The sequence below is a fragment of the Podarcis filfolensis genome (assembly GCF_964270895.1).
Source record: "Podarcis filfolensis genome assembly, chromosome: 8".
NCBI classification, from domain to species: Eukaryota; Metazoa; Chordata; class Lepidosauria; order Squamata; family Lacertidae; genus Podarcis; species Podarcis filfolensis.
The window spans coordinates 51,844,578-51,867,507 of NC_139611.1; the positions used below are offsets into that span (position 1 = coordinate 51,844,578).

The window sequence follows — 22,930 nt, forward strand, 5'->3', positions numbered from 1 at the left end:
TTGTTACTCAGACTACCCACTGACAAAAAGGGATATAACCATAATTTAAGTGGGTCTGCTCAGTGTATGCTTAGCGTTGTATGCAATGCAATGCAAGGGCTGGATCAAGGAGCCGCAGCATGGCTGAAGGGGGGGATCTTGGTCTGCCAGGTCCTAGTCCAAAGACTTTTTTTTTACATCAGACTAAGTAATCAAGACCAATTAACATTACAAATACTTTTATTTTCCATATACAGTGTCTATGTAAATGCCTATACAGTGATACCTCGGGTTAAGTACTTAATTCGTTCCAGAGGTCCGTTCTTAACCTGAAACTGTTCTTAACCTGAAGCACCACTTTAGCTAATGGGGCCTCCTGCTGCAGCCGCGCCGCCGGAGCACAATTTCTGTTCTCATCCTGAAGCAAAGTTCTTAACCTGAAGCACTATTTCTGGGTTAGCGGAGTCTGTAACCTGAAGTGTATGTAACCTGAAGCGTATGGAACCCGAGGTACCGCTGTATGTCTTGTTCTGATTTAATGTAAGTCACTGTGGGAGCCTTTTTGGCTGAAGAGGGGGATAAAAATACGCTAAATAAATAAAGGCACAATGTAATAAATTACTGAGGTTAACTAGCATTAATATTTAATGCTGTATTGTTTTTAACACTCGATTGGGAGCTGCCCAGAGTGGCTCAGAAAACTCAGCCAGATGGGTGGGGTATAAATAATAATTTATTATTATTATTATTATTATTATTATTATTATTATTATTATTATTATCAGCATCAGCATCGCCCCCTACCACCCCACTGCACCCCCAGTTGCAACAGGAGCTAATGTGTGTCTGTTGCACCCTCTAGTGGCTGCCTGGTATTTAAATTCACCCAGTTTCACTGGAAGTCATTCCTCCGCAAGGGTGTGCTTGTTTCATCATTAAAAGCCGCAACAGCCCTCTACAACTTCCAGTATCAGAGGCAGTGAGGAGTGCCCCCAAATACCAGTTGCTGGGACTCCCAAGTGGGAGAAGCCCTGCTGCTGTTGCTGCTGCGCTCTGGTCCTGCTTGTGGGCTTTCCAGAAGAGCATCTGGTTTGCTACCATGAGGACATGAGGCTGGACTGGATGGGCTTTGAGCTACAGGGGGGAAATGGAGCTAACAAAACAGGGCAGTTAAAATGATAATATACCAGGGTGTCCAGACTTGACTAGGACCCGAGTGTCCAGGGTTCAAATCCCCTCTTGGCTATAAAGCTCACTGGGTGACCTTGGACCAGGTTTCAGACTCCCAGCCTAGCCTACCTCACAGGGTTATTGTGAGGATAATTTGGAGAGGAATTGTACCTTGTACCCCACTTGCGTTCCTCAGACAAAAGCTGGAGTTTTCATGTAAAAAAAACAACAGTAAAACACCAAGAAAGGCCTCTAGGTGCACAAACATGTTTTTAAAAAGATGCCTAGAGAATGTGGGTGAGAATCCAGGCAGAGAGAGAAGGTAGTTCTGTTACCAGAATTTTTATTAAGGTGGGGGGGGGGGTTGTTTCCAGTTAAACGGGACACTGCAGCCCCAGACCATCCCCCAAACCAACACAATTCAATTTTGTAAATACTTCCTGCTTCTTCCATGTGGTGGGTGGAAGTCCTGGTGCAACTGTCTTTTGAATAAAGATCAGACCTACCGGCTGCTATGTTGCTCCTATATTCCTGGCTGGTGTCTTTGTTTGGCAATCCAAGTGAGCCCAAGGATTTTACTATAACAGTTCCATAATCCAATGAAGCCCACAAATACTAACATTTAATATAACATCCAAACCACTAGAACCAATAAAACACAATGACCATACAATGGACCACTAGCCAGCCAACAACTGGGCAAACAGGTGAGTTTTAGGAGGTGCCAGAAACTGGATCAGAGTCATGTCCTGCCTTATTTCCTTCATTTCTCCAAAGGGGTGCAAAGTTGGGAGGATTTGGGGGAACTCTAAGGGGAGCCTAGATGCAGCTGCCTGAGAAAGGCGATGGCAAACCTTGACAGCATCTTAAAAAGTAGAGACATTACCTTGCCAACAAAGGTCTGTATAGTTAAAGCTATGGTTTTCCCAGTAGTGATGTATGGAAGTGAGAGCTGGACCATAAAGAAGGCTGATCGCCGAAGAATTGATGCTTTTGAATTATGGTGCTGGAGGAGACTCTTGAGAGTCCCATGGACTGCAAGAAGATCAAACGTATCCATTCTTAAGGAAATCAGCCCTGAGTGCTCACTGGAAGGACAGATCGTGAAGCTGAGGCTCCAATACTTTGGCCACCTCATGAGAAGAGAAGACTCCCTGGAAAAGACCCTGATGTTGGGAAAGATGGAGGGCACAAGGAGAAGGGGACGACAGAGGATGAGATGGTTGGATGGTGTTCTTGAAGCTACCAGCATGAGTTTGATCAAACTGCGGGAGGCAGTGGAGGACAGAAGTGCCTGGCGTGCTCTGGTCCATGGGGTCACGAAGAGTCGGACACGACTAAACGACTAAACAACAACAACAAGACTCCTGCTAGGGGGTAAATGCAGGGGTGGGTCAGGGGCTTGGCAGCCGCCTGAAGTTGCCAAGTGGTGACATGGGCCTGGCAGAGAGAGCATGCCTGGAGCCCAGAGCCCACTGGGTCCAGTCCTTGGCCAGGCTCTGACCTCACAACCGGCTGTGGAATGTTTTGTTTCCAGGGAGGCCATTTGAATTGTTTGAAATGATCCTTGTGTCAGTTGGAAGCCCTGTCAGTTGGATCAGTTGAAAAGCCTTCAGATTAGTTGACTTTGTGGACATCTTCAGAGAAACCTCTTTCTCCTTTGAATAACTGTCTTCATCTGATCCAATGACTTTGGAAACCTCTTCTTTGAATAACTGTCTTCATTTGATCCTTTGACACGGGAACTATCTTGCTCCTTTGGAGAAATTTATTTGGCTTAGTTGTTGGTCCAGTGTGGTATTGGTTGCACAGAAGGTAAAGTCATGGGCTAGAGCGGAGGCATGCCCAGGTTTTAAAGATGCTCCTGGATTATTTGAGCTTTCTAAATCCCATGCTGGGTGTTACATGAGCCAACAATTTTACCAGGGAGTTTTCCAAAGAATTTCCTGTGTTTCCTTTTTTGTCACCATCCAAATTGCAGCAGAATTACCATCTCCCCCGTCCCAAATATTCAGGAGAATGCTCCCCACCTCCATTTTCACCAACCACAAATAGGATGGGAAATTATGGGAGATCATTTTTCACTCAGCCCTAAAATACACACCTTACTTCTTCAGTGGCACTCATACCTGCATCCTTGGGTGGTCTCTTCCTTGGGTGCATTTCCAGCAGCAGGATCAGGCCCAAAAGGCTCAGCCAGAGCTGCAGCCTGTTCTCAGGGAGGGCCACAAGCAGCAAGGCATGAGCGCAAGAGCAATGCTCCTCAGGAATGGGATAACTTAACTGCCTTTGGCAGTGGGGGGGGCAGTTGCTGCCTCTCAGCCTACCCGACCTCACAGCGTTGTAGTGAGGATTAAATGAGGAAATCCACGTACACCCCCTTAAACTCCTTGGAGGAAAAGGTGGGATGTAAATGACATAAATAAATGAGACACATTGCCTCCATTGCTGAGGAACTGGCACTTTTTTAAAAAAAGCATAATATTAAAGCAGGCCATTCCCCTGCCCCTCCCCCACTCCCATCGCCCTTCTCATCCTCCCCTCCCATCTCTCTTCCCTGTTCTCCCAGGTTCTCTGTCAGAGCCAATGAAGCAGCTGCAAGAGCAAGGGCCCCTCATTGAGGAGATCGAGGACCTCCTACTTTCCCAGGTAATGATCCCACAGCAGAGCAGGGAGGCTGGCAGTGACTGGGAGGGGGCTGCCTGTGGATCTCTGGTTGAGTTGGGCCTTTGATTTCATGATGCTCACCAGACATGTTTCTTCTTCCCTGCCTGCTCCCTTCCTTCCTTCCCCCATAGTTTGGTGTGGGTGCAAGCAAAGAGGTCCAGGAGGCTGTCATCAAATTCTGCATGCAGCAGTCCAAGGCCCTGAAGTTCCTCCAGACCAAGAAGTGGAAGGATGTTTACTTCCGGGGCATCATTCAGGTATCCTGTGTGTGAAGAGGAGACTTTGCTCAAGGAAAGGGCCTTTTCCATTGCTGGCTTGGCACTGTCCGGGGGGGGGTGTTTTCCATTCAGGGAGAGGGGTAAGAAGCCTGCCTTCTTCTCCCTGCTGCTCACTCCTTGGGCAAATGCAAGAGTGCAGGAGAACCAACCAGATGATCTAGCGGTAAAATATTGTTGTATGCACCCCAATCTGCAAGTGGTACGAGATTCCAGGAACTTTCCCAGGGTTTGGTTTCTTTGGAATGAGGGACAGCTTCCTGTTCTCACAGTGGCCGCCCAACTGCCCCAAAGGAGAAGCCCATAAGCAAGTAGGAGCTGAGCAGCAACATGCTCCCCTCTTGTTTGGTTGCTTGTGATCCTGGAGGTAGCTAACTCTCTCTGATCTCCAGAAACAGGTTGTCTGCCTGCTTCCTTCTCTGCCTCTCCCAGGAAATCGAGAGCTGCCCTCAATGTCACCAGTGCCAGCTGAAGGATTTCCTCGAATCTGAGATGCAGCGCCTGACCAGCTACCCTCTGCTGCTGGATAACATCCTCAAGCACACTGATGGTCTCTTTCTCTCCACATATGTGTGTATTGGGTGCGGTGGGGATAGGGTTGCCATGTGTCCGGGAAAACCCAGACATGTTCTCTTTTGGGGGGCCAACATTCCCTCTTGGAAATGATGCCTTTTCCTGTCCCTGCTGTGCAGAACCTTGACGTGAAGGACCATCAACTGATCCATGAGGGGCCTCTGAAGTTGTGCATCAGCAAGTTGAAGACTATGGGTACGTGGTTGGAAGAAACAACCTCTCCTCCGAAACCCAAACACACACACACACACACACACACACACAGAGAGAGAGAGAGAGAGAGAGAGAGCACAGACCTCTTATAGTGGAGGGTTGTGTGTGCTTCCTCTCCGGTTGGCTTTTTATATCTCCCTTTTCTACTGACATGAATCAATGTGGGCTGTGGGTGTCTTGAGTCTAAAAGACCTGGAGAGCCACTGCTGCCAACCAGAGGAGACAAGGCTGAGCTAGACAGACCAAGCAAAGGGACCTCAGGTATATTTTAAAAAGATTAAAAGAACCAAGCAGTTTTAGAACATGATCCCTAAAACAAGTAGAGCCTCAGCAATTGAAACGCACATGGACTACATGGGTGCAAGGGCCTGATTTGGTCCGGCATCCTTTGTCCCTCTGACCTGTGGGGCCTTTGGTCTGATTCTGCAGCCTGACACCCTGATATTCTCCTTGGGGTAAGTGGAGCAGGTGAGCAACAACCCCCTCTGTGTGTGTGTGCCTGGGAAAGGGTGCCTGGTTGATGGGAGGGGTGGTTGGGTGATGATTGACCTCCCTGCGGTTCCCTGACTGCAGTAGAGTTTAAGCAGCTCTGCAATGGGTATTTAGACTCGGAAAACAGGGCCAAGGTGGGCATCTGCTCCTCACTCATTGGGGTTGTTTGGCTCACAGCGAAGAGAGTTGGCTTGGGCCATCTCTACCACCCATGGAGCTCATGGGCACTGAAAGAGGCAAGACTAGGAAACGTCCTGGACAGCAGCTCCCTGTCTGCAAAAAGCCTGGTGGTACCTCAAAGGCCGACTCTTTTTATACAGAGGGTTCCCTGTCTCAACAGAGGTGGAGTGGCCAAGCATGCAGACCATCATGGACCTCATGGGGCAGATCTCAAGGAATATCAAGAGGCTGAAGGTGAGAGGAGTCTTTTGGGGGGAGGGTGTGAGAGGGTGTCCTGGCAGGCCAAATAAATAAGGGTGGGTATTCCAGTCCCACTTCCTCCTCTGAAAGCTCTCAGCCCCAAGAAGTTTCCCATGTGGGCATGTGGCCCTTGGGGTGGAATAGAAGCCCTTGCCACTCAAAAGCGTCTGGTTTAGAACCAGGGAGCCTTCTTAGCTGGGTGAAGGGGATGCCCCCCCCCGCGGCAGCTGCCCTCCTTCTTAGAGTCCCTAACTCCCCTCCCCCTGGCTACCCCTTTTGCAGGAGATAGACAAGGAGTGGTGGCAGCGTTACATGGGAGAGTCCGTCACAACCTCTCCCCAATCATTTGAGATCAGCAGCGCCCTGTGAATTGCTGCAGAAGAGGAATATCCAGCAGTGGTGGAGCATTCCCCGCCTGTGCCTGGGGTGGGTGCACCATGGGGGCAAGGCCGTGGGGATGGGGTGTGCTGCCAGAGCGACCCCTGCCCATTGCTGCAAAGCTGGGCACACTCACGGTGCCCCACAAGCCCAGCATCACTTTGTGAGCAGGCCCGCAAGTGCAAGTGCTGCTTTTGCAAGCTACTTAGGACAACTTTGTATATGTCTCTAGGATACTTGTTTTAGCTTTACAGTCATACCTCGGGATGAATAAGCTTCGGGTTAGGCATTTTCCGGTTGCACTCCACGGCGACCCAGAAGTAACAGAGCGCATTACTTCTGGGTTTCACCGCATGCGCATGCACAGAAGCACCGAAACGTGACCCGCAGACACGGGTTATGTTCGCTTCAGGATGCGAACGGGGCTCCGGAATGGATCTCGTTCGCATCCCGAGGTACCACTGTATTTTGAAATCAAAAGGTTTTATTCAAAATTTGCAGTGTTTTGCATTCAAAAAAGAGAGTTTATAGGCCTTAATTAGTAACATTAATTATGTTAGTTATGTGTTATTGGTTTGTTACTTTTTTTGTTCTTTTCATGTATTTTGTGCTTTTTTTTAAAAAAATGTATTCGTACATTTCCCAGATTTTTTGTATATACATCGTACATTTTCCATTATAGGTCACTTCTCTTAGGACTTCCCAGTCCATCACTCTATGGCATTCTACCTGCCCTGCTTTTACCTGCCCTGCACCTGACATATCATGCTTAATGGAGCTGTAGGGAAGGAGGGTAAAAATGGTCTTGTGGGCAGAATGAGGACGCTTCATCAGGCCTGTGGGCCTAAAATAAGCCCTTCAGTTATGAAGCTTGCAAATGTAATCAGAACCCCATCTATATTTTGTTAGTGATCAACAAATTGGTGGGCAATAGACAATAACTGACCAAACATCAAACTGTGGATAACAATTCTCTGTGAAATCATTTCCAGTGAAACAAAAAAGTATCTCCTGTGTTGTAGCAACCTGAGCCTGGTTAAGGGTTTATAATTCAGTTCGCCTTTGGCTTTCAGCTATTTTTTCAGGTAAGGTCTTGGTCCAAAAGTTAACTGCTTGCTCCTTCAGTTTCTTTGCTGGCTTCTGCTTTAAGCCTATTTCCAAGTATTGTTCAGCCGCATCGTACTGGGGCCAGTTCACCAGGCCAGCACCATTCGGGTTCCTAGAAAACATAAAAAGAGGATATCAGCTTCCCACAGGACCTGTTTTCCCAAATATGCTCACTCTTGTGGGTGATGGTGGGACAATTTGGGGTCATTTCACTGGAAGTAGGACCCTGACCACCTCGCAAGGCACACAAGCCAACTAAACAGGCTCCTGCTCTTCCCACTACACCCTCCTGCCTATATTGCTGTGCAAATCTATGTTTTATGGCGCTGATTGTGGGTCAGGGGTTTTGCTTCACTGACACATCCTTAAGCCAATAGAACCTATATCTCACCACCCTGGTCACTCGCCCCCCCAAACCTCCAGCCGGCCAATGTCCTTAAAATGTAGCGCCCAGAGCTGGACACTAGACTACAGGTGCTGCCTGGCTAATGCAGGATAGACTGACTCTATATGGTTTTCAACAATCTGAACGTGATTCTGTCAATGAAGCCTAAGATTGCATTAGCTTTCAAAGCAGTTGCATTTCACTATTGGCTTATGTTCATCACAGGAGAGGCGCTGTGCAGAGAGGGAGAAGGCAGCGCCCTTCAGCGAAGCTGGAGAAGGAACAGGAGGAGACCCTTCTGTTCCTCCTCCGGCTTCCAGGACAGGTGCGTCGCCGCGAAGCCAAGGAGCCTGCATTCGCTCCATAGGACGCACACACATTTCCCCTTCATTTTTGGAGGGGAAAAAGTGCGTCCTATAGAGCGAAAAATACGGTATCAACCAAAATGTGCAGCCACTCTTTTAAGTAATTTTTATCTGAAATGAGCTAGCATGACATCTTCAATCTGCCAAGTGAAGTCAGACCTCTGATTGATAAATGAGATGTCTGACCACCATGCAGTAAGGATCCCCAGGGTCCTAAACAGCTGCTAATGTCCACTTGCCTTTAGTGTGCTTTCTTCACTTACGTATTTTTAGTGGTCCTTGAAATCTCCGTAGTTTATATTTCCTTTTCCTCCAGCAACTGGGATGCATTTTTTCTGTGGTCAGCCCTCCCTAGAAGTTATTTTATTGCAAATACTACACAGTAAGTGTGTGTGGATGTTAAATAATTCCTCACCCAGAATGGCAAATTCAAATGGTGAAAAATTTTCAAAGAGGCCGAGGTATGTCTCCTGTTTTGCAGGAGCTGGAAGCCAGGCCCTCATTAAGAATTTGCTGTATTTTCACTTACAGTACAAGGGTTTATACATCTCCTTCAAAGTAAGTGTTTAATGGAGCTTACTCCCAGGTAAATGGGCATCTGATGGAAGCCTAGACTTTAGTGTAGGATTGACACTGGAGAAAAAAACAGGGTTATTCTGCCTTTAACAGCTGTATCTCCACAATGAGGGCTAGCAGGATATAGCTGGCTTCACATGCTAAGCAATAGATTGTCCTGGAGGAGTGTATGTGTGTGAGAGAGTAAAGGAGCCATGACTGTGGTTTAATTTTGTGTTATGCCATTTGTGTTATGCCACACCTTCATGGCAGCCATTTTGTGACTTGTGCCCATAACATTCTCTCAAAATTCAAAATGCACCCACTGGTTCAAAAAGGCCTATATTACAGTAACACAACATCAGCATTCTATTCTATTCTATTACTCACCCACTGCGAGCAAAATTAGCCCAATATTTCATAACCGTTTTGCTCAGTCTTTTCTCTTCCTCTGTTGCATCACCTGCAGACAAGAGACAAAAATACAGATGTAAGCCATTTTTAAAGATTATGGGATAGTTTTCAACTTTTACTCAGGGTAAATTAATAATTGCAGTGGGTCTACTCTTAGTAAAGCTTCGCTGAATTTCACCCATTGGATACAACCATGGTGTTCCACTGCCCCAGAAGTGGTATAGTCATGCTGGCCACATGACCCAGAAAGCTGTGGACCAATGCCGGCTTCCTTGGCCTGAAAGTGAGATGAGCGCCACACCCCATAATCGCCTTTGACTGGACTTAACCATCCAGGGGTCCTTAACCTTTTTTACCTTTTCTATGTATATCAAATACAAAAATGCAATACAATAATAATATCACAATACTAAAAACCACAACAAAAGGGCAATATAAAACATTGTTATAGGACTAGGTGGCTGGTGGTCTGGAGGATTACTTGCTCTCTGTGAAACCAAAGACGAGGCTTTGGAGATCCTCTTGGAAACCTAATGGGGAAGCAGAGTGTTAATGCTATGAGCCCTTCCTCCTTATGCTCAGCCTGTATACAGAAATAATTCAGTTTCTCTTGCGTAACAATAGCAGCTTCATAACACACAGAGTGGCTCTTTAGGGGCGGGGGGACAACAGAAAAAATGAGTTAAGATAAAATTCCTGTACATTGCTACAGGTCACCTAGCCCTAATACACTAGTGTCCAAAATGGTGGAAACCTTTTGGAAAAAGTGTATTTTCCAAAGTTTGATGGCTCATAACACCTGACTGGCTCGCTAAACACTCATGCTCATTGGCTACATTCAAATGAAGGAAAGCTACTGCATATCAACCTAAGCAAGTTGTGCTTCCTTTTTCTGGTTATTTGGCTATAACTTTTGATAGAGTACAGATAACTGAACAAACTTTGCTGCATGGTATTCTTCATTAAATTATCTTTCCATTGATATATAATTTTATGGTATTACTCAAAAAAAGTGGTGTTATGAGCCATCAAACCTCAGAAATACACTTTCCCCAAAAAGTTTCCATAATTCTGGCCAATGCTGTAGGTCACTTTTGTTCTGCTTGATTGCAGCTGGAATCACAAGATACTCACTAAGGAGTCCTATAGATTAGGGAGACATGCTTCAAAAGAGCGTCACTGCCTGGTGCAAATGGAACTCCTGCAGCTTTCGTCCATAACTTCACTCCTCTTGCCATTTAGGCTCAGTGAGAGTCACTCATGCAATCAATGCTGGGATGCCAGGACCAGAAGCGAGACGGGTGGGAAGTGTTGGATTGGCAACAGTGGCTCATACCTTCACAACCTTAAAATCTGACTGCTGTTAACAAATTGCATGTGGACCTGCCTTGGACAACAATTTAAGAGTCTTCAAAATGCAGCCACCCACAGCCCCTCTCTGACCACCAGCAATCCTGAGGTTTAAACATCCTGTTTAGATGTGATTACATGGCCATCGTTTGCAGACGAAACCAAAATATCATTAATTGCTAAAAATAAAATGTAAAACGTTTTAGAGAGCAGAAGCACCTCACCTGCTAAGAAAGGCTTCCCCATGACAAAGCAAATTTCGTCACCATGGTCCGCTTTAACATAGTCTGGTTTAAAGCCCAAGGACGAACTTGGACGGTGCTGAAATTCATACACATAGGCTGGGTAGCCAGCATCTGAAAAAAACCAAAGATGTTGTTAGAAGGGAGCATTCTCTGGCACATTACCCAAAATATAAAGCAACATGTTGAGTGAGTAGCTGGTGGAAGAAAACAGGAGGAAACCTTAAATTTATTTATTTATTTACAAAAACCTTTTCATTTAGGTCCAGAATGGTCTGCTGTGGGGGAGATGTTCTGGATTCAGTCTGTGAGCCAGTTATAATTGCCCACTCTTGATTTTGGAACTGGAACCGGAAGTCATTTTTCAGAGAGTTGATGACAGTTTGAAGGGGGATCACTGCTTGTGGGGCAGGTGTTCACTTCACTTTATCTCTCGGGAGAAAGAGGCTTTGAAGAGTTTTTAATTGTTTCCAGAACCAGAGGGACTCACCCATACTCTTGACTTCTTTCCATGTGGAGGTTCCAGGGGATATTCTCTCAACTAGCATAGGCACTATTTCCCAGACTTCAAACTGAAAACCAGAGTTCCTGGTAGAAAGTAATCTCCATCCCCCTACCCCAACCAAATGCTTGCATGGCCATTCTGAGAGAGCCACAGGCAGTTAATGCTGAAGGCCAGCAGCTCAGCGGTGGAAGCAAATAAATGCTTCACACACCAACAAACCTGGGCTCAGCATCTGCAGCTGTCATGAGTGGAGACATCTTGGGTGGAGGGGGGAATCAATTCAGGAGGAAGGTGCTCCACATTTTTGCAATTTTTGTGTGAAGTCCTCATGAAAACCCACAAGCATTTTAGTGCAAGTTTCTCCTAACAACAAATTTTTGCAAGCAATTTCCCCTAACACAATGCATTTTTATGTGTAGTTTTCACTAATATACGGATTTTTTTTCTTCAGACTTTCCCCAGATGCACACACTATTTGGTGGGGAAATTGCATCACAAAATTGGGAGAAATGCTAATTTTGAAGGCTAGCTATGTTTCACTTTTGTTTCAGAAAGTGTGAATTGGTGAGGTTCATGTTAAAATCCCAATGAAACCCAATTTATGCCTCATTCCTAGTGAGCAGCTAGCTCACTTCTACTGGCCCAGTCAAGGCCACCTGTGATGCAGCAACTCTGACAGCAAACTGACCTCTGTGGAGTTTCGCTGTTAGGATGGCTGGAGCAACAAATACCACATCTCCTAGCAGCTCGAGGAGTTTGTCCCTGAGCTGTACAGGGTCGCTAACATCCTTCAGATATTCATTGGCAACTATAGGAACGTGCTCCGGAGCGACACCCTGCAATGGGCAGATAAAGGCAGGAAGAGTTATTCAACAGTAGCTTCCCCCATGATCAAGGACAAGGGCAACATTGAACCACATTATTCCCTTCTGCTGGGAACCCTGTAATTTCCCTTCCCTGCCATCCCCTTGATGAAGATGCTGAAAAGAGTTCTTTAGACGGCCAGAAAGCTGCCAGTGGATATCAAGCATCTCCAAAAAGCCCCTTCTTGCCACCCCAAGCAACAATTCACTTGGGGAAGTACAGCTAATGACATTAGAAAGTCAATCAGTCTGAGAAAGCCCCTTACCAAGATTTGCTCTGAGCTGCGCAGCACAAGAGTAACCGTCTCTCTGTCAAGCCCCTTGGTGGCATCCGGCAACTGCAGCATCTAGAGGAGAAGAAGCAGAGCTCCTAGTTCTAGATGTGAGCACTAGGGGGCTCCAGAAAGGTGCATGAAAATACACACACAATGTCTTACACTAGGAATAATCCATCCTGCTTCATGGTTATTGACGCCTATGATGAATGGAACATTATTAATCCTTTTCTCTTCAAGGAGGTCCTTGGGGTGTTTTGGAAGAAATACACCATCAACACTTGCAATGTAGAACACAGTGTGCTGGAGGGAGGGGAGAATAAAAAAAAATCAATTATTTGCTTTTGCTTCGGTCTTCAGGGCTGGAACTTTCATTTATGCCTAACATAAATATGTCCAATGTTCTGCTCTTCCTCTTGCTCTTAAAGGCAGGAGGCATTCTTGTGGTGAAGCCTGTTTGTGGCCCACTTAATGGTCAAAGGGTCAATGCCATGAAGAGTACATGAGAAAAGGGATGCTAGTACTTAACACCAACAAGATTACAGGACATCTTATAAAATGGGGCTGGGGAGTCTTTTCCAGCTTGAGGGCCACATAGCCATATAGACAGCCTTCTGAGAGCCAATGCCAATAGTAGGTGGGAGCAGATGCAGAAGGGGGAAGAGCAATGGACACGACTCTTATCTTTACACAGAAGGGGGGTGGCATCCAGCCACATAAAAGTGTGCATCCGGATTCCATTTATGGATCCTGAGGTGCAGAGAACTCTTGCCTGCAGTTTGGAAGAGAAGCAGGCTTAGAGCTGCCCTCAGTCGGCTGCTGTTGGTGCCTGTTCTCATGGTAAGTGTTCTTCACTTCCTTCCCTCCCCTCAGGCCATCCTCATCCCGTTGATTTACTCACTTCTTCTTCTGTGCCAAGATGCATTGTGGTGAAATCCTGCAATTACAGGAAGGGGGAAGGGGAGAGGACTGGCATTTAAAGGTCTGCAGACATAAATCACTGAGAAATTGTCTTACACATAGGAAAACAATAGGAGCTGTGCACAGGGCAGAAGAGGGCAAAGCCCCAGGAGCGGACGCTACCTTGGAAGGAAGTGGATTAAACAACCAGTGGGACATTTGCAGGAGCAGCTTCTCTTCTGCTGGACAGGCTCCAAGGTGTGAGGAGCTCCACTCACGCAGGGCATTCTACTCTCTCCCTGCTCCCTTACCTGTAGTGCTTCCCACCTCCCAAATGGTAACATTTCATGGCCACTAAGCATACTCAATTCTCATGCAGTGATGGAGCAGGGATAGGAGGACTAAAAATGATTGTGCCATTATCATCATCATCATCATCATCATCATCATCATCTCCTCTACATCTAGTTCCACTCTGAGATTCCTTAACCTCTACCAATACTTTTATCTCCCCATCTAGGCAGAGGGCAGCATCAGATTGCAGCACATTTACCATCTTGAGAGTCGTCTGTAGGATCTCGTTCTCCGTCTTTCCCTTGAGGCAACGAATCATCTCGACTGAGCTGGATGTCGGACAATCAGCAGTCGCAGCAATTTTCTGCAACCATGAGAAAGAAACCAGTCCTGGCTGAGCGTCAGAAGGAACAGGCTGTTCTGCTCCATCAGGAGAAGCACAAATATTTTTAATACTTGTGTGGACACAGCGAGGTGTAAACAAAAGGAGCAGAGGAGGGCAGAGGAGAATGCTTCAACGCCATGGAACTAAGTGTGCAACACACAGGGGGGCCCCAACATCCTGAGACAGGTGTAAGAACCCTGAGACAGTTGCATGTCACCCTAAGAAACAGGCCACTTCATGTTTTGGTTTTTTTGTTTTAAAAAGTGCACCACAGCTCCTTGGACCAGCACACATGCTCAGCTCTAGCTGCCCTCCCTTGCCAATTCCGTCTATTTTCGAACACTGACCTTTGCAAACTTTTGTGGATTAACCTTTGTGAGAGCTTCCATGACAGAAACGCCACTTTCAGAGATGGCTTTGTGGAACAAACCTTTTGACAGAGGAGATACGACCTGAGAAGGGAAGCAGGAAAACAGACATCCCAGTCAGGGCCTTGCCATATCACTCCTATTTCCAAAAGACGTCTTTTGCATTCCTCCTGAGGGCTGCTGGACTTCCTCAGAGTCTCCTCAGCGAGAAGATCTGTAATGCCGCCTTCACCCTGGGCCTCATCCCTCCAAAGTGCAGGCACAGGTGAGAGTGGCAGAACTATGGCACACCCTCAGTTAAGGGGAGCAACAGTCGGCCCCAACACACTGGGCCAGAGCCCTGCATTCACTATGTGAGTGGTCTGCAATCCACTCCGATATTCTGAAGGTCTACCAAAAGGAAGTTTGAAAACCAGCGCATTAGCTACTTTGACCCTTAATGTGGATGATTAGCAATTCTGACACACTTCAAACCTGTCTAAGTTCAATTGTTACCCACCAAAGCAGGGAGGGATGGTCTCCTCCAGAGAGACAGCCTCCTTGGCAGGTGACACCATTTGTTGCCCTTTGAATCTTACCCCAAACAGCAGACCCTCCAAGTGTCCCTATTTTCCATGGATGTCCCTGATTTAGAGAAGCCATCCCAGTTTCTGATTTGATCCCAGAATGTCCCTCTTTTCCTTAGGCTGTCCCTCTTTTCATTGGAGAAATGTTGGAGGGTATGGAGTTATTTGACTCAGGAGCCGTCTGAAGGCAAATCCTGTATAGGGAAGGGTTTTTTAAAAAAATGTTTAATCTTCAATTATGTTTTTATACATGTTGGAAGCTGCCCAGAGTGGTCGGGGCAACCCAGGAAGATGTGTGGGGTATAAATAGTAAGATTATCTTTATGGAATGGGATGTCCCTATTTTCACTGGAGAAATATTGGAGGGTATGAAACAGCTGTCACCAGCTTGCCTCATAAGCAGGGCCAGGCCTTGAACCCCACCCCACATTTCACTATTAGTCATGGCAGTTCAGAGCCTGGGGGCAGGGCTGTTTAGAGAACCACTGACTGTTAGAAGGTTAAATATTCTTTTTTCCAATTTGTATCTGAGTAATAGAAATCAACTATAAGTTTATTCTCAAATTAAACTGCTTCAGAGTGACATTAATTTGGGGAGGGAAATGCCTTCAATATCAGTTGCCCATTTTGTTTTAAAAGCTTTCCTATTCCGTTTGTTTTTTAATGCAACATTTCAATTAAAACACTCTCTTGAGTTGTTTTCAGAATAGTTTCTGCACATTATTAATCTTAGGTTTATGGAGCAATATAACAAATGTAATATTTGCTAAGTTTTATAGCTAATCACTTGCAATAGAAGGCCTGGAAATTCTATGAACAAAAAATAAACCAATGAATCATAAATTAAATAGCACATGTTACGATCACCATGAACCTACATGGGCAGAAACACTGAATCCACCTGCAGACTCTCCAAATATAGTAACTGATCCAGGATCTCCTCCAAAGGCTGCAATGTTCTCTTGGACCCACTGGAGAGCTGCCACTTGATCCAGGAGGCCCCAGTTTCCACGTGCAAACTCATCACCAGTACTGGAATGGAGAAAAGGCACAGAAATGATAGGCTCAGATGGCATTTGGGGATTCAGAAAAAAAGACACCTACAGAAGGAAATAGTCAACATTCCTTATTTTCACTTTGTTGAAAAGCAAATCAAAAGGAGAGATTCTCCTAGCTGAACTACAAACTTTCATTCCTTCAAATGTCCTAAGGCTGTCCTAATATCTGTTGCCAATACTAAACCAGTTCAGGTAATGTTCCACCCCACACAGCATGCCTGTCATCCTGGACATGTGTAGACAGCTGTAACATTTGCATGCAAGGACTGTATTGTGTTGCATGTCAAATGCAACACACGTGGGCCAGAGCAAGACAACCCACACCCCATATATCGTTCAGAAATTCATAGTGCAATTTGTGTTTATATGCATTGAATCTCTACTTGCAGAGACCCTGTTTCAAATGTTATGCCCGCTGGCAGATGTTAAGAGGTCTTGGGAGGTAGGACAGGCATGACAAGGAACAATGCAATCCAATCTTAGCCTGAGAGGGGTGGGTGGGTGTAGATGCAGCACAGCATCATCCCCCATGGTGCAAAGACAGAAGATCTGCCAAACCTGATTAACTTTTTGAAAAACAGCCACAATACAAAACCAACCCATGGGCATGCAACAAGAAAATGCCCTGCAATAATTCCTTTTAATCTGGTTACCCTGAAATGAAGCAGCCTCTCCAGAAGCAATGATGTCTCACTGGATGTGTCTAGATTTGACCACATGCACATTGGAGGGGAGGAAGGGGCGTTGCGGGAGATGTGAGTATCTGAATAGAAGTTCCACTTGCCCAGTCACTGACAGCCAGTCTTAGAGACCTGGGCTTGAAATCCAGGTTCAAATCCCCACTTAGCCTCAGGCCAGAGGTCTATTGCCTCTTCTACTTCACAGCTTGTTGTGACGGCAGAACAGGGACACGAAAGCTGTAATCCTAAAAAAGCACAGTCCAAGCTCCTTTGTGCCCCTCCACCCAGCCCTGGAAGCCTCCAGCAGCCTCCTTCTGGCCACCACCTGCAAAGGGCCACCACCCGTGGTCACTTGATGGTATGATGCACAATGTGGTCTTAGTGGTGTGGCACTTTGCCTGCTCAGCCCACCTCCTGCCCTGTCCCCAGGGAGAGGGTTCCCAGTTTGAGGCTCCAGTGTGTTGTCAGCAGTGGGAAATGCAGGCTCCGTTTTCCCCGTGGCACTCCAGCACTGGCTGTGGGAAACTTTTGGTTGCCACTAAGCAGTCCATTCTGTCCCCCACAAGGGAGGAAAGCAGCAAGGGTGGCCTGTGGGACTGTCCACCCAATCCCTGAGAGGAACACCCGGGTGGGGACCTTTCCTTCTGCTCCACTCATGTTTCAGGCACAGTCTTGAAGGAGCTGGGGACAAACGTCTTACCTATAAAAACCAAGAATGCCCAGCCGGTATTGAATTGCCACCACCACCACGTTTTCAAAAGCCGCTAACGCAGACCCATCGTATGTGGATGCAGCGCCCACCAGTAATCCTCCTCCATGGATCCAGACCATCACCTGAAAGCCAAAGATAGAATTTGGGGTTTGTGCTGGGTTACCTGCCCCACCAGAGGGAAATAAAATGTTCAGAGTGGGTTTGATGTCATGCTCCACTTGTATGTTTAGCCTGGAAAAGAGGAGACTGAGAGGAGATATGATAGCCATTTTCAAATATCTGAAGGGCTGCCACATGGAGGAGGGAGCAAACTTCCTTTCTCCTACTCTGGAGGGTAGGACTCGAACCCATGTTGTAGGAAAGGCGATTCCAACTAGACATATGGAAAAGCTTTCTGACAGTAAGAACTGTTCAACAGTGGAACAGTCTCCCTCGGGAGGTTTTCGACTCTCCTTCCTTGGAGGTTCTTAAGCAGAGGTTGGATGGCCATCTCTCATGGATGCTTTAGCTGAGATTTTTTGCCTTGCAGGGGGTTGGACTAGATCACCCTTTGGATTCCTTCCAACTCTAAGATTCTCTGATTCTCTGATTCCTTCAGTAGTTGGATCCTGAGCTGTTCAAGGCTTTGTATGTTTATATAGATGTATACTACATTTGGCAGGCTGCTTGACCAAGACACATAATAGGGAGTGAAAAGCCCTGAAGAAGAACATGGCTTACTGGTAACTTGCTGTTCTTGTCAGAACGAGCCGGGGTGAAGATGTTTAAGTACAGACAATCCTCAGAAATACTCAAAGAGACCTTTTCCTTTTTGTTAGTAAACATATCTGACAGCATTTGTCCCACTTCCGGATCCTGCAGACACCTTGACAAAGCAAATAAAAGAAATAAAATTATTCAGTACACACAGTGCAAAAAAAGCTTCTCATGTTTGACTGTCAGCAAACACCAACTGAGTAGAGAGGAAGCAAAGTGTTCCATGACTTAATGCATGGAGGGAAGCAATTCTGGTGAACTGCTTTGTTGGAGAATGCCAACAAAGGACTAAAACCCAGGGCGGCAGCCTGTCCCCGCCTGATCTGATATAGTCTTTTCCTTAAGTGGTGCTGCCGAACAAAGGCCACCAAGCCTCTAAGACAAGCCTTCTGAGTAGCTGACTCTTGCCCTCCCTTTGCTATGGCACAAGTTTCAGCTTTCAGGTCAGTTTAAAACCATTTAAAAGCTAGTTTGCTTTAAAAGCTAGTTTGTTTCATGGAGGATTGGGCGGGGGGCGTCCTGGGGAAGCAAAGCATCACTCAGGGAAAAAGAGGGAAATGCTGTCTTAAAAGGGAACAATTTCTTGGGGGGAAGGCCAGGGGGATCCTTGTAGGGGGTGATTCAATCATTAGAGACATAAATACTTAGGTTTCTCATTGGCATGCAGAATGCATGGTAACCTGCCTGCTTGGTGTGAAGGTTGCAGATGCCACACACGGTCTAGAATACTATAGATCGGGGTAGTCAACCTGGTCCCTACTGCCCTCTAATGGGCGTTTCAGGATTCCAGGTGGGCGGTAGGGGGTTCTACGCCACATCTTACTGCAGCACTAGTGGGCGGTAAAGAAATTTTACCATCAAGAAAAGATGCATTAGTGGTTGGTAGGTATAAAAAGGTTGACTACCCCTGGTCTAGATATACTACTACTAATAATAAAAAGATAAGAAATTGTGGGGTCTGGATAGCATCCACCCAAGAGACCTCAAATGCTGATCTTCTAACAAAAATATGTAATTTAGCCCTCAGATGAACCTCCATTATCTGAGGACTGGAAAGTGGCGAAAGTAACACTAATTTTGACCAAGGGGATTTTCATATCCAGAGGGCATTCAGAAAATTACAGCCTGGTTAGCAAGTTCTGTTAGGCCAACTTTTCTAACAATCCCTTGACAGCAGGTAATACTATTTCGGGGTGGCCCAACTTCCCCTGCACTTGACTTACATTGGTGGGTAGGAAGTTGCATCTCTCAGATTGCTCCAAGGTTCTGCCGGCTGCGGTTGGGAAAACCGTAATGGCCCAAGTGGTGGCTTTGCATAGGGGATTCCAAGGAAAACATCCACCTTTCTCTCAGCACCACTGACTTGGACCTGCTGGCCCTGGAGCTTCCCATTCCTGGTAAGCACTTGTGGAAGAGAAGGATTTTGGCCTGTGTGTGCATAGAACAGAAATGTCTGAGTCAGAGAACCATTGCTATTCCTGTACAGAAGCTGCAGAATTTCAAGCTTCTAAATGCTAACTATTCAGCTCTCCGGTCTCAGAAGCAGGGTTAGATTTCACATCTGGAAAAGCCTGGGAGCCCTGAAGCAATGCTGCTCTGGCCATATGCGGCCAAAGGCAGCAGAAGCTCCACTTTCCGCAAGCCGGGCAGAACTTCTCCTTTGGGAATATCCTTGACTGACTTAATGCACCTTTTTACACTTAATCAAATCATAAATTAGAGGAAGACTCACTCGCCACCTAGGTTGCGTACACATGAGACATTTACACACACACTCAAATCCTGGAAACTACAGTATATTTTATTAAGTGTACTGAGAGTTGTTGGGAAACCCCTCATGGAGCTACAATTCCCAGCACCAGAACAACTCCTGCGATTCCTTGGGGAGAAAAAACACGATTTAAATGTGCTTTAAAAGTATGGCATGTGTGCCACCCTAGTCCCCACCCCACCCCTGTCCACATTCAACTTGATCCAAGAATCACTGCCTTTGAAATAAATCCTCTCTTACTAATATCTCTGCCTTGGTCAATGGGGACACCACTGTTTGCGTTTCCTCCGCCTCATCACACTATTGACTGCTGAAAGCTTAGTATGCGTACCCACACAGGACTTCCCAATCTCTCTCTCACTCCCCCTGGCTGAGAACTGAGTGCAGATGGTGTAATTATCTGGGATTCATTCTGGGGAACTATTTACTCTACTGGAATCTTCCCGCCCAACCAGCACACTGGTTTTGTATTCTCCATGGGTGTTTTCTTAACAGCAGTCCCACAGCTCCCCTTCCTCTTCCACCTTCTCAGCAGGAGGATTGTACACCCCCCCTTCTCTTTTACCCCCCCTTTTCTTCTGCACAATTTGCTTAGTAACTTCCCCCCCTCCCTCTGTGTTCCTTTGGGTCATATTTTAATCCTTGGCATCAACAGCAGCGGGAAGAGACTGTGTGATTTGGCAGCATGAACGTGATTGTAAATGCAACCTATTAGGGCTTCAGCATGCAAAACAACAATAATTGTCTCAGTTTAGCAAGTTTTGTCTTGGTAGCAGAGTTATATCCCAGGTGGAATCTACACACATATTAAAAAACGCCATGAAAATGCTTTAAAAAAAAAAGTTTTGAAAAATACATAGAATTTTGCATAGCTCACTCTCACATTTGTATATTTCACTTCACAGCACATTTAAAACGTTGTTTTGTTGTTGTTGTTTGCAACTGTGTAGCTGAGTCCCCAGTTTGAGTTCCCCCAAGTGAGCTTGGCCCGCGTGAAGCTCCCCTTCTGCACCTCAGTGTCCTCCTCTGCTACCATCTCTAATCCTGGGTTTGGGGGCTTAATGTGCCTCACAGGTCAGAACTGGAAGTGGGCCAACCTTGCAGCTGAGGCAGGAGCCCAAAATGCCCACTTCCAAAGCTTTCCAAGTTGTCAGGTGGAGCCATGATGCCATATTAGACCTGAGGCTCCAGCTGAACGGGAGAGCTGTAGGATCACAGAGACATGTTGGGTGATGAAATCTTGTTTGGCTCAACAAGCCAGAGGTCTAGAAGGATGGGCATTAGAGGGAAATAGCCACCGGAGCCATCACTTGCCCCCAAGCCAAGACCCCAGTGAAGGGCAGAGTTACACACAGCCCAGGGACCTTTAAACCCTTCCCCCACCGCAGCATTTCCACTTCTGAAGAAGGTGCCTGGGATGATGGAGTTAGGAAACTGCCTGACCCACACCTCCAGCTGCCTTGATGAGCTGCTGCCAGGACTTCTCCACATGCACCTTTCCTCCACTCTTTCTAGGCATGAACCATACCTGCTCTGGAGGGTAGGACTCGAACCAATGGCTTCGAGTTGCAAGAAAGGAGATTCTGACGAAACAGCTGGAAGAACTTTCTGACAGTAAGAGCTGTTCAGCAGTGGAACAGACTCCTGACCTAGATGACCCTTGGGGTCCCTTCCAACTCTAAGATTCTATGATTTAAAGCTTCGTGTACAAGTGTCCTTTCCCCCCCATCCTGCCACTTTCTCCACAAAAACCTGCTCTTTAAAGCTGAATTGGAGCAAACATCAATTTGTGGAAACAAATTTGCTCCAATTCAGCTGTAAAGAACGGGTTCCCGCGGAGAAAGCTCGGGGGAAAGAAAACAAACTCTCAGACACAGAGCAGTAAAGATCCAGGCAAAAGCTAAGCGTGGATAATTGTTTTATTTGTTTGCTTGATGGTTGTTTGCAAATTTGAATAAATTTTTATATATAAAAAATCTAAAATCCTACCTTCAGCTGTCAAAACGGTGGCCCAGGAGGCCAGGATCAGAGGGAGCAACCAAGCCATTGGGCCAGCCATCGAAATCTTCAGCCCACTCAGATGCCTGAAACACAAGTAGCTTCTTTCAGTGCAAAGGTTGGCATTGGCAAAGATAAGCAGTAAGGATTGTGTAACATCTGATGCCAGGAGAATTCAGTTGCAGAGGAAAGGCCTGCAATTAACCTTGAACAGGGCTTGGAGATGGTCCAGCAGCAGCTCCATCTCCTTTGGCAATGCCATTAATAATTAAGTAGGGGGTGCACTTGAACCCACATTGATTCAGAAGGACGAAAAAGGCAGAGTTTTAATAATACAAATTAAAATCCAGTTACAGATAGGTAGCCGTGTTGGTCTGCCATAGTCAAAACAAAAAAAAAAAAAAATTCCCTTCCAGTAGCACCTTAAAGACCAACTAAGTTAGTTCTTGGTATGAGCTTTCGTGTGCATGCACACTTCTTCAGATACACTGTATTCTTCATACCAAGAACTAACTTAGTTGGTCTTTAAGGTGCTACTGGAAGAAAAAAAAAAATTTTGTTTTGACTATGGCAGACCAACACGGCTACCTATCTGTAACATTCAACAAACAGAAGCGGTTCTAAGTTTTTAAAAGGAATAGCAGCAATCTATTCAGAACAAAAAGCCAAATTAATTATAAATCAGGTGATAACGGATGATTGTAAGATACAAAAAGGAACGAGACAAAGATGCCCATTATCACCATTATTGTTTATCCTGGTCTTGGAAATACTTGCAAAAAACATGAAGATGATGTACAGATGGTACACGACACCAGTGCAGTTAGGGAAAATGTACAAAACTAGTTCAAATATATGTTGGAAGTTTAAGGAAAAGGAGGGGACATTTTATCATATGTGGTGGGATTGTAATGTAATTTTGGGAAATGATATACAACGAATTGAAGAAAATGTTCCATTTAACATTTGTTAAAAAACCTGAAGCATTTTTGTTAGGGATTGTAGGGAAAGATCTGCCAAAAAAGCTGAAAAACATCTTCATGTATGCGACAACGGCCGCGAGAGTTCTAATAGCACAAGGATGGAAGACTGAAGAAACCCCAACTAAAGAATCGTGGCAAGAAAAACTGATGGACTATGCAGAACTGGCAAAACTGACATATAAGCTACGGGATAAGGATAACTGTGACTTTAAAGATGAATGGGAACCCTTT

At 46.0% G+C, this 22,930-nt stretch overlaps 2 protein-coding genes across 5 annotated transcripts in view; one reads left to right on the forward strand and one right to left on the reverse strand.

Moving 5' to 3' along the window:
* The first annotated feature begins 2,515 nt into the window (after nucleotides 1-2,515).
* LOC310767725 (rho guanine nucleotide exchange factor 11-like) lies at nucleotides 2,516-6,812 on the forward strand. Of its 4 annotated transcripts, none has more exons than XM_083625055.1 (6): nucleotides 2,516-2,964; nucleotides 3,719-3,798; nucleotides 3,948-4,073; nucleotides 4,484-4,859; nucleotides 5,710-5,783; nucleotides 6,072-6,812. In XM_083625055.1, the coding sequence occupies exons 4-6, from the start codon at nucleotides 4,754-4,756 to the stop codon at nucleotides 6,156-6,158; spliced, it is 267 nt and encodes an 88-aa protein (XP_083481181.1). In that variant the 5' UTR covers nucleotides 2,516-2,964; nucleotides 3,719-3,798; nucleotides 3,948-4,073; nucleotides 4,484-4,753; the 3' UTR covers nucleotides 6,159-6,812. The 4 variants fall into 4 exon arrangements, with proteins under 4 accessions (XP_083481181.1, XP_083481179.1, XP_083481178.1 ...); XM_083625053.1 differs by having other exon boundaries at nucleotides 4,524-4,859; nucleotides 5,690-5,783; XM_083625052.1 differs by having other exon boundaries at nucleotides 4,524-4,859.
* A 233-nt stretch (nucleotides 6,813-7,045) lies between these two features.
* LOC310768132 (uncharacterized protein) overlaps nucleotides 7,046-22,930 on the reverse strand; it is a 38,395-nt gene continuing 22,510 nt past the window's right edge. The window contains exons 16-29 of the mRNA XM_083625846.1: nucleotides 21,708-21,802; nucleotides 19,171-19,375; nucleotides 17,912-18,056; nucleotides 17,180-17,313; nucleotides 15,620-15,773; nucleotides 14,155-14,259; nucleotides 13,682-13,786; nucleotides 13,130-13,165; nucleotides 12,391-12,531; nucleotides 12,220-12,300; nucleotides 11,779-11,926; nucleotides 10,568-10,699; nucleotides 8,970-9,042; nucleotides 7,046-7,386 (exon numbers count right to left, since the gene is read on the reverse strand). Coding sequence (XP_083481972.1) covers nucleotides 7,212-7,386; nucleotides 8,970-9,042; nucleotides 10,568-10,699; nucleotides 11,779-11,926; nucleotides 12,220-12,300; nucleotides 12,391-12,531; nucleotides 13,130-13,165; nucleotides 13,682-13,786; nucleotides 14,155-14,259; nucleotides 15,620-15,773; nucleotides 17,180-17,313; nucleotides 17,912-18,056; nucleotides 19,171-19,375; nucleotides 21,708-21,802 — 1,729 coding nt within the window. The 3' untranslated portion in view covers nucleotides 7,046-7,211. The remainder of the gene's footprint in view (nucleotides 7,387-8,969; nucleotides 9,043-10,567; nucleotides 10,700-11,778; nucleotides 11,927-12,219; nucleotides 12,301-12,390; nucleotides 12,532-13,129; nucleotides 13,166-13,681; nucleotides 13,787-14,154; nucleotides 14,260-15,619; nucleotides 15,774-17,179; nucleotides 17,314-17,911; nucleotides 18,057-19,170; nucleotides 19,376-21,707; nucleotides 21,803-22,930) is intronic.

Coding starts and splice junctions, on each gene's coding strand:
- LOC310767725 (XM_083625053.1), top strand. CDS start 3,736: ATGAAGCAGCTGCAAGAGCAAGGGCCCCTCATTGAGGAGATCGAGGAC. Junction 3,799..3,947: donor AGGACCTCCTACTTTCCCAG/GTAATGATCCCA, acceptor CTTCCCCCATAG/TTTGGTGTGGGTGCAAGCAA. Junction 4,074..4,523: donor ACTTCCGGGGCATCATTCAG/GTATCCTGTGTG, acceptor TGCCTCTCCCAG/GAAATCGAGAGCTGCCCTCA.